This window comes from Mirounga leonina, unplaced genomic scaffold (genome assembly GCF_011800145.1).
Source record: "Mirounga leonina isolate KUSES-001 unplaced genomic scaffold, KU_Mleo_1.0 Mir_115, whole genome shotgun sequence".
Taxonomy (NCBI): Eukaryota; Metazoa; Chordata; class Mammalia; order Carnivora; family Phocidae; genus Mirounga; species Mirounga leonina.
In genome coordinates, this window is record NW_023270268.1 from 91419213 (window position 1) to 91429856 (window position 10644).

General features: G+C 39.0%; 1 protein-coding gene across 2 annotated transcripts in view; it reads left to right on the plus strand.

Annotated features, from left to right (window-relative positions):
• The window catches only part of GSK3B (glycogen synthase kinase 3 beta), a 206669-nt gene extending 197753 nt beyond the window's left edge, over nt 1-8916 (plus strand). For both annotated transcript variants that reach the window (XM_035000079.1, XM_035000080.1), the window contains one exon: nt 3385-8916. In XM_035000079.1, the coding sequence (XP_034855970.1) occupies nt 3385-3452 (68 nt within the window). In that variant the 3' untranslated portion in view covers nt 3453-8916. The remainder of the gene's footprint in view (nt 1-3384) is intronic.
• The last annotated feature ends 1728 nt before the right edge of the window (nt 8917-10644 follow it).

The following is a 10644-nucleotide window of genomic DNA, read 5'->3' on the forward strand; positions in this document are numbered from 1 at the left end:
CATTCAGATGTTAACAGTTGCTGCCACTGACATTATGGTGGTGATGATGTTATTGCACTCACACTGAACTATACATTTATGTATTTTCTGATGTCTCTTTTGCCGTTCCACTTATTGAACAATTACTATAACCCAGGTACTGTACTAAGCCCTTCCTAGGCCTTATTTCATAGGCACGTAGTACTATCTCCATTTTACAGATGAAGAAATTGAGGCGTAGAGAGGTTAAATAACTTGTTCCAGTGTCACATAGCTATTAAGTGGTACAGTTGGTTCTCATACTCAGTGTTTGTGGAGTTGGATTAGATTGAAAAAAGATACATCGTGAATTTCAGGATAGCATCTCAAGACTAAAAATGAGACTGTACAGTCTTTGGTTATTCATAGTTGAATTGGATGCTTTATAATCAAAAGATGTTAGCTGATCCTTTAAACCATAATGCCAAGTAGCATTATGGTTTTTTGTTGTTGCTGTTGTTATTTTTCATTTTTTTTTTGCATTTTTAAAATTTTATTATGTTAATCACCATACATTACATCATTAGTTTTTGATGTAGTGTTCCATGATTCATTGTTGGCATATAACACCCAGTGCTCTATTCAATACGTGCCCTCTTTAATACCCATCACCGTGCTAACCCATCCCCCCACCCCCCTCCCCAGTAGCATCACTTTTACCAGTATGAATGTAAAGGGAAGGGAATGCAGGAGATAGGAACAAAATGAATTGTGCTGCTTTTAAGGAGTTACTGTTTAAATATTTGAGAAGAAATATTATAGAAATTACAGTAAACATCCAAATCCAGTGACAGTTTTTAATTAATGTAACATTTTTATTATAAAAAGCCCATATTAATTCAACTATGTAAAATAAGTTTACAGAATTGGTGGTAGGAGTAAAGTAAGTATGCACCAAGAAGAGCTTACGAAATGTAGTTTTATTCGGTCAGTAAGCCGGGTGTTCTGTGGGAGCTACTCTTGAGTTTGTAGAGCTTTACGTTTTCTTTGTTGTGGGTTTCTCCTCCCTGTACTTTGTCTGCCTCTGAAAAACAGATCTCTGTTCTTTTTCTTACAAAGGACATATATAATTTGGTTTTAAATGTAATTTGTTGCAGTAGGCAGAGGTTTTTTGTTTCTGTTTGATGAATGAATACAGTGCTGTGACTTTGCTTTCAAGGATATTTGTAATCAAAATATTTAGCTGTTAAAATTTTACTTAACAGGGGATATGGAGATAATTCAGAGAAAAAAAATATGAAATCATTAAATTACAAACCTGAGGAGCCTAAGTGTCTTCAAATTTTATTACTCAGAAGTTGAATTTGTTTCTTCAAATTCATGCACACAATAGGATTTTGCTAAAGAGTAAATTAACATAATGAACTGGATGGCTATGTAAACGAACCTTAGTGGGTGTCCTCCAGTGTAGCTGCCGCCTGCCATGCCTGTCATGGTCAAGCAGGTAAATTCCTCATGATTGGAAGACCAGAACATGAAAGCTGTACCTGTCCTCTTCACATACGAAAAGTGAGAGAGAAGTGCTATTTGATGATGATCATGCCTAGGTTCTGAGTGTCGTCCAGCGCATGAGAAATGCTACAATAAGTTTGGATTTGTGAGGGTCATTATCATTCTGAAATAGCTCTGCGGCCTTGCAGGCTTTTTCTAGACTTGTTTTTAAGTCAGCCTGTGCTTGAATTATGAAAATGATTGTTTTTCTTGAGAAAGGCTTACAGGAACATGTGACCTGGACAGAAATTGATGGTATCATTGTTGACAGAATTTGGGTGATCATTGAAGAGTAAAATTCCCGCTACGAAGGGCACATTTAAGAAAGACCAGGAGTCGTGAATGAAGTGTTAGACATAGTTATGTAGTGATTATTGGAAAAGGCATGTATCTGCCTTTGGAGAAAAGTGCTGTGTCATATACCTTGCCACCTGTCCCATGTGCCTGACCCTGACCCTGATACTGTAATGTTTACACTTATCTTCATGAAAACAGGATTAGAAGCAGCTATAAGTGTTTTGAAGGAAATTAAATGAATTAAACATAACCAATCAAAGTGAGAGATACAAACATTTCTTCCCCAAAGGCTGAGTTAAATGTATATAAGGGCAGATTATTTTGAGGGCAGGAAAATCAGGAATTTAGAAAAGAAGTGTGGTTTTTATAGAGTGGCCATTGGAATGATAAACTGAACAGCTAATCCTTAAGTAAAGAGTTCTGTGTCCTTGGGGTCTTTTGTTCTTGCTCTAATTAAAAAATTCAAACAAAAAAGATCCAAAGACAAATGTTGCATTCAGCCATGACAGTTGTTTACTCATTAGAGGATATAGGAGAACTTCAGTCTCTAGGGAGACAAAACTTCTGAACTTCAGAACCTGGTTTTGAACTTGTATTTTGGGTGTCACCAGCTTTGATGGTCAAGGACAGTATGACTTCCAGGAAGGTGGCTCTTAGAAGTTACCCATCCCAGTCGAGCCCCTTCTCTTCTTGTTCAGGGCTCAGTGTGAAGTGTTGGGGAGAAAATAGGCCCAGCAGTGCGTATTAGCAGTCCACATGCATGATGACACAGGAGCACGGCTGGACTAGCCGACTGAAACAGCGGTCTGTTGCCTACCTGAGATGCAGTGTTGATCCAGATGCAACTAAATGCCCACTTAAATGTTAATAGATGCTGTGAAATAATAATAGACCTTCAAAGCGAGGGGGGGGGGTGGAGAGTTAAAGTTAAAGTTACACATATTTCCAAAAGATTAGGCGAAGTAAGCTCAGTGCCAAGATATTTGACTACAAGATGCTTTATTGAATTGAGTAAGTGAATCAGTCCTGCAGTGGCTGTTTCTTTTTTGCTCATTGTCTTCCACTTCTACAAATAATGAAGAAGGACTGAACTTAGAGAGTAAGCAGTGAGGCTGATTTATGCATAGTGCTTCTGCCTCTCAGTGCTGACCCATGTTACGTTCAGTGCCTGCACCCATTTCACCCACTTAAGCAGATGGCATACCCTGGTTCAGAGTGTTCAGCAAGTTTTCCCAGCTGTGCACTGTTCACTTATTTTCAAGTGAGCCAGACTCCTAACTGAGTATTCATGCACGTACTGCTAATCCCAGCAGTAGCAGGAGTTTTGACAGAGTGGTCTCTGGCCCCAACTTATTCAAAGACGCTTATCTTCCCTGCACGAGGACCAGGCCAAGACATGGACTCGGCTCTAAGCAGAAAGAAATTCAGATTTCATAGTATTGGCCATATTTAAAACAACCTTTTCAGATACAGCTTGGAAGACCACACAGCTCACAGTCTGCAGTTGAGGCAGTATACTTGTCTCGTTGGGGTATTAAAGCATTGCTCATGCTCTCTCTCGGGACTTCTGATTTGCAGATGCTAATGCCGGAGACCGTGGACAGACCAACAACGCTGCTTCTGCATCAGCTTCCAACTCCACCTGAATAGTCCCGAGCAGCCAGTTGCACAGGAAAAACCGCCAGTTACTTGAGTGTCACTCAGCAACACTGGTCACGTTTGGAAAGAAAATTAAAAAGAGAAAAAAACCTGCTCATTTTAGTGTTCAAATTTTTTTATTATTATTGTTGTTCTTATTTAACCTTGTAAAATATCTATAAATACAAACCAATTTCATTGTATTCTCACTTTGAGGGAGATCCAGGGGGTGGGAGGGGTTGTGGGGAGGGGAAAGCGGAGCACTAGAACACACAATCTCTCTCCCACGACAATCTTTTTTTATCAAAAGTCTGCTGTTGTATACTTTAAAAACAGGACTCCTGCCTCGTGCCCCTTCCACAAAAGAAGAAGACTTTGTTCTGTGCTGAAGTTTTTTTTGAACTTTGTTTTCTTTTAAAGTCAAGTGTAAGACTTTGGTATAGTGCACAGCTTGAAATTGGTTGGGAGCTTAGCAGGTGTAACTCAATGGGGACTTCAGTGTCACTTGTCAAATTCATCCATATCCTCGGGTATTTGAAGACTTGCCTTTGGTATGTTGGGGGCAGGTGTGGTAGACAAACAAGGAAATGTGTATCATTTGTATGTAACCCAGGGAGGTCAATAAAGTTTGAAGATTCTTAATTGGCTTTGATAAGGTTTTGTTTTGCTCTTAATCAGTGCTAGTGGTGAAGAAACTTAAATTGGAGGCTATCAAAGGAGGAGCATGCGTGCTCTGAGGGTGGATCTTTGTTTGCCTGACCAAAGGTTCTCTGCAAATCTTAGTACAGTTTTAAACTGGTGACCAGAAGACTGAAAAGGATTTGAGCCAGTCATTCTGGCTGCAGAGGTCAAAAGCTGATGAACCTGGAGGAAGGGGACAGGCCAAGAGCAGATCTCACCACTGTGAATGAATTTGTCCAGATTTGTTTCTAAAGTTGCTTCCCTTGGAAAGATACACTTGAGAGGACATTGTAGTTAAATAATGTGAACTGTAACAGTCTACTGGTTTATTTTTCATATTTTTAATTACAAATTGAGCTTGCAGAAATTGCCACATTCTGCACATAGTTCTGATTTTAAATCCAAATCTAGAATCTGTATTTAATTTCAGCTTTTTTTTAACCTCATGCTTTTAAAACTTTATTTATTGATGTATGTCAGACCATTGTGATTTTAGATGGTAGGAATATTAAGAACTACACATCAAAATGGTATAAACAGTCACGTGTACCTGCTGACTTTATAGGAAAGCGGATTATATAAATGTGTGTATGTATATATGTTATATATACATAGATTCAATACTGCCTTTTATTTTTGTTTTTGTCCACAGTATCAAAATCAACTGGTTGAAGCATGAGAAGAATGTTTCCCCCCACACCCAGTTAAGAGTTTTTGTTTCTGTTTTCTTTGTGTATCAGTGAATGGTGTAAGACTCAGTTTCTGTTTTTGAAGAAAAAGCAATATTCCTTGGAAAGCAAAGAGGATTGAAGGATTATGTTTGCAGTGAGGAAATAGATTTTCACAACTAGTTTGTTTTATACTTTTAAGGTTGACATCTTTGTGGGCCTTATATACTCTAAAATGAACCTTAGTCACCTTGGTGCTTATGGGCCATTACTTGACCTATGAATCTTTAAGGCACAATCAGTTGTACTTTACATTTAAAGATCACTTGAGTGATGGCCGCCTCTCCCTTCTACCCACTCTTCCCTCCACACTTTCCAAGGTTAGTTGATAACTGTAGGGCTGTAGAGCTGAGCCCTCGATCATGTGTAACCTCCCTTCCCCTTCCTCATTGCCACCTTAGGTCGTGTTAGGGGTCTTGCCCTCCCGGTGATTTGGAAGTGGAGTCTCTTGGCAGCCCTCAACGCAGGTCCCGGTACCCTGTCCTGCTTCTTTACCAAGTATGTGCGACTCTCCAAGAGAGTCCTACTGCCTGCTGAAGTGAACCAATACCCAGAAGGGCAACTGTGAGCCATCTTAGTTTTCACTCACTGTTTAGCTAAGCTCTTAGGCCACAAAAGGGGTTTCTCAAACCTCTGGTTATATCTGAGTTCGTGAGAAAGGAAACACACTCAAACCAAATCGAACAAATTGACCTTTACATTTCATAATGCACTTCTGAGAGCTAATTAAGCTTTGAAAGAAGTCTGAATCAGAGTATTTGGCCGGGTAATTCCTGAAGGGAATGGCTTTGGTAGACCATTTTCAGAAAGGATTTATAAAAAGCTGAACAGCAGGTCTATGACAGAGAAATGGACCTGCTCTCACACCAAACTGCCCAGCCAAACATTTGGACACAGACACTACTCTGGACTTGGTATATTTGCTAGAGTCCATAAAAATCTGTACTTGTTTTAGGAAACACTCTCCCCTCCTTTGTCCCCATAAATGGGGTAAGAGAAGAAGAGAGAAAAGTCAGATGCTTTTCTCTCATTCCTGTGTGTATGTGTATGAGGGCTGAGGTGTATGATTTTTCTTTCTCAAGGATCATGGCGGTATCACAGAACTCTTTTATACAAGTGAGATCCAGGTCTCTGAATATCTTTTTGTAAATAATAATAATAATAATAATAATAATAAAAAGCTCCTCACCAAATTCAAGCTTGTACATTATATTTTCTTTCAATGTTTTTAAATTTAAGTTTTATTGTTTTGTATGTAAATATGTGGACCCAGGAACTGTTAATTAATGAGCAAAAAGTTACTGTTCAGGGCAGTGATTCTGTTTAATAATCAGACAAAATGTAGACGAGCTTTTTAAAGCCATATAGTTTTAACTCTGTACAGTAGGTACCGGCCTGTATTATTGTAACAATAACTCTAGCAATGTATAGTGTATCTATATAGTTTGGAGTGCCTTCGCTTCCATGTGTTTGTTTTTTGGTTTTGTTTTTCATTTTTCAAATTTTAATTGGTTTTTCTATCCGTGTCTCCCTGTCCTACCCCTTTCCCTTTGAAATAATAACTCACGCCTAACAGTGTCTTTGCCCCTTCCACAGTTAATTTCAGTGATACCATGCTCAGGAGTGGAAAGAGGAAACTGTGTTCATGACCTCACTTCATTTAAGCCCTGCCTTTGTTTTGGTTCTGAGCAGCTGTTTCCTCCTCAGTCAGTAGCAGTGACCGGCTTCATTTCATACTTAGTCCATCCAGGGACTTCGTGTCGTGCCAGGGAGCCCTAGAGCTGGAAGAGACTGAATAGATTTGAGTTTGCTCATCTCTTCCCCAAGTCCCAACCATCGGCCTTACAAACAGCAGATTCCAGGAGCCTTCCATGCTCTCTCCCCCTTATCCACTTCCTTCCCAAATGGAAGAGAGACAGTTGGTTTTTATAAATCCAAGTTTCTTAATAGTATCAGGTTCTGCTCCATCAGTGGTCTACAGTGCTCTAGTGCAGTTACTAGCGGTTACTGTGCCGAGCCAAGAGGACTGTCATGTTAACAAGGGATCTCAGCCCATCCCCTCCCTCCTGCCCCCTCGACCCCTGTTCAGTGAAATGTCCTTTTCATTTCCTTCTTTAAAAATAAGTTTAATTCTTACTGTGTGCCCATCATGAAGGCCTTTTTTGAAAGAAAAAAATCAAAACCATTTGTTTTGCCTCCAAGTACTCCATATAAGATGTCTTGAGTAGAAGAAAAAAACAAACTTTACCAAACCAAAGGTTGCTATTTTTGAAACATCGTGTGTTCATTCCAGCAAGGCAGAAGACTGCACCTTCTTTCCAGTGACATGTTGTGTCCGTTTTTTAAGTCCTCTTAATTTTTAGACACATATTTTTGTTTTGTGTTTTAACAAAGCCTGCCTAACCAGTCATATTGTCTGCACCAATACAAAGGTTTCTGAGAGGACTATTGTATTCTCTATCCCTGTGGATATAAAGACACTGGCATATCATTTCTTTTTCCCTTTCCTTTTTAAGGGATTTAACTTTGGAGTCTTCCAAAGGAAGCTTGGCCAATGCCAGATCCCCAGGAGTTTGGGGGTTTTTTCCTTTGTCTTAAACCAAAATTGTATCTGATTTCTATTGTTCATGTTAGTGATCATCTAATCACAGAGCTGAACACTTTCTCCCCTACATAGAAAAATAAACTAAGCATGCTTTACAATATTCTGGTAGAAACCTGAGCCACTGAAAATACGACAACTAGAAGCAGAGTAGAGTCCCAGACTAAGGTCTACGTTTGAGAGGCTTTGAAAGTAATCCCTGGGGTTTGGATTATTTTCACAAGGGTTACGACGTTTTATTCCAAGTTTGTTGCTCCGTTTTGCACCTCTGCAATAAAAGCAAAATGACAACCAGTACATAAGGGGTTAGCTTGACAAAGTAGACTTCCTTGTGTTCATTTTTAAGTTTTTTTTTCTTACTGTATCTGTCTACAGGCAGATACAGATAAATGTATGAAAATGTGCTTGCCTGTAAAATTTGCATTTATAAATGTGTTGCCGATGGATCACTTGGGCCTGTACACATACCAATTAGCGTGACCACTTCCATCTTAAAAACAAATCTAAACAAAATTTATTATATATATATATATATATAAAGGACTGTGGGTTGTATACAAACTATTGCAAACACTTGTGCAAATCTGTCTTGATATAAAGGAAAAGCAAAATCTGTATAACATTATTACTACTTGAATGCCTCTGTGACTGATTTTTTTTTTTTCATTTTAAATATAAACTTTTTTGTGAAAAGTATGCTCAATGTTTTTTTTCCCTTCCCCCATTCCCTTGTAAATACATTTCGTTCTATGTGACTTGGTTTGGAAATAGTTAACTGGTACTGTAATTTGCATTAAATAAAAAGTAGGTTAGCCTGGAAATGAAATTAAAATTCACAAGTGTGTGGTCTTTATTTCAGTACCCAACCCTCTTTTCTTTACCCTATTTTGCTACTGCAATATGTAGTCACGTCACCATCTCCGTTCCTCCAATTAGAGAAACATGGATCTTTATTTGAAATCCAGATATGAACACCAGTTCTCGTTCTTTAAATGATCTTACTCCATTGTATAGCCCCAAGAGGTGCAGCTTCCATCTTGGAAACCTTTGGATTTGATGTAGAGGAAGCTTTGCAGACACTGCTTTGAAAAGAAAGAAAATGTCCTTGAAAGGGACAAATTTTTTAAAACGTGTATAAGCTGCTGTCTTTGATTACTGTGTTCATGGTTTGGTGTAGCTGTGTTTTCTTTTAACTTCATCCCATTAGTAACGGTCTTTGGGAGTATCTGTAAAATATATGACCACCACAAACCGTGGGGCTGTACCTCCCAGGTAACCAACACATGTTGTGTTTGAATCTGCTCATTTCCAATACTGGATGATGTATGTAAACATGTTACGTCTCTTAGTGCAAAAAGAAACATCATTTTTTTAGGGCTGGCTCACTCTGTCAGGCCTAATCTAAAGGCTAGATATAAAGTCATGTGACTGCTGCTGCAATAAAAACAAATTTATATTGGATAAAGTCTGCTCCTCTGTTTATTTGCTCATTGTATTTATTGTGGCGGTGGGGTTGGCTAATACTTGAGAAATAGTTAAACATGTCTACCAGCTGCAGGGGGTTGGGGGAAGGAGAACAATGCAAACATAAAGATAGCGCTTGTGGGATGGGCCTCCTGATGGCACTGAAGTGCATTTGTTTGGGATTCACTACTATTCTATTTCCTGCCCTATTTGAGTTGCAGTTGAGCAAGGTACCCTTTTAACTTAAAGCCTGAAAGACTGCATTTTTAGCTCTGAAGTTCTTCCAGAAAGTACCGACCAACCTGTCCTTTGGATCACATTTCAGGAGAACAGTGGTGGTGGAGGCCATTTCATAGGTGTTCTAGAAATAGGAAAGGGAGGGGTCAGATTGCAGAGCTCTTCATGGAGAAGTTTGTGAAAGGAAGTGACCCAGAGTGATGATACGGCCACCCATTTCGCAGGTGTAAATACTCATCTGCTCACCAGCACCTTCAGACTTAGCAGCACTGTGGGCATGTTAAGGGAACGTGTCCGGAGGAAACGGAAGCTGCTGTGTAACATGGCATGATGAGGCCCACGAGTTGTCAGAAGCTGGGAAGGGATGGCCAATCCAATGTCTGTTTCTCTTTACATCCTCTTCTCTAGAAAGGAGAGGCCACCCCAGCCTTCCCACAAGAAAACTTGTTGATGTCAATGCTTTCATTGGATCCTTAATGTCTGGGCCAGATAGAGATTGGCTGTTGAGTGTCTCTGGCTAATGAGGGGGCCAGAAGGCAAGCAGTACTTACTTAGAAGGGCTTTTCTCCTGAGCTTTGCAGACGGATTCTATCCTCACCTGAGACAAGACATAGAAAATGCACAGCAGCCACAGAGATGCCTAGAAACTGACAGTTCTGTATGTTCAAAGGCTCAGAAAAGGGAGTAATGGAGCAATCCAAACGTTTGAGAGGAGTAAAGTGGAATCTGGCTCCTAGCCCTATAAAGTCAAGATCCACAAAGCTATTGAAGTATCGTGTGTGAGCAATTTGGTGTATCTCACCTTGAATCTTAACTACACTTGGACTACAATAATTTTTGTATGATACAGAAATCCTCTGTACATATCAATTCAGCTACGCAGGTATTTTTAAAATCAATACCAGGACATGGGAGTTTACATCCCATCTTAATTTTGGCTTACTGTAGCCTATATTTAACAATTTTGGGCTCTTGAATGAATAGCACATTCAAAATTATTTCAATGGGGAAGAGGAGATGCATATGATTTATGAATACAGTTGAATAAAATTCCTATTTCCCAATGAGTGTAATGAGACAAAATTCCTGGGAACAAAATTTGTATTCACTGTATTTGGAGAGAGGAGCTCTTTTTTCCCCTCAGTTTCTTTTCTAAAAATGAGTGTGTTCTATATCCTTAATGCAGAAGAGGCTGGTAAATCTGGGGAGATGCCAAGGAATATGTTTGCTTGCTTTGATTTATAATGTCAACAATTTCTTATGTTCTCAAAGTTTGGCCTGCTTTTTGTAAAATGGTAAAAGCTAAACAAGTGTCTGTTCCTTAAAATTCGGTTAACTTGCAGCTTCATTTGCCTCAAAACATTAGACATTTAAAATTAATTCAATTACTAACCACATTTTTAATTTTGGTATATATATACACCAACACATATACCATATTGTGGGGTGTATCATTTTTATATGGATTTTTATATGGGATAATGTTAT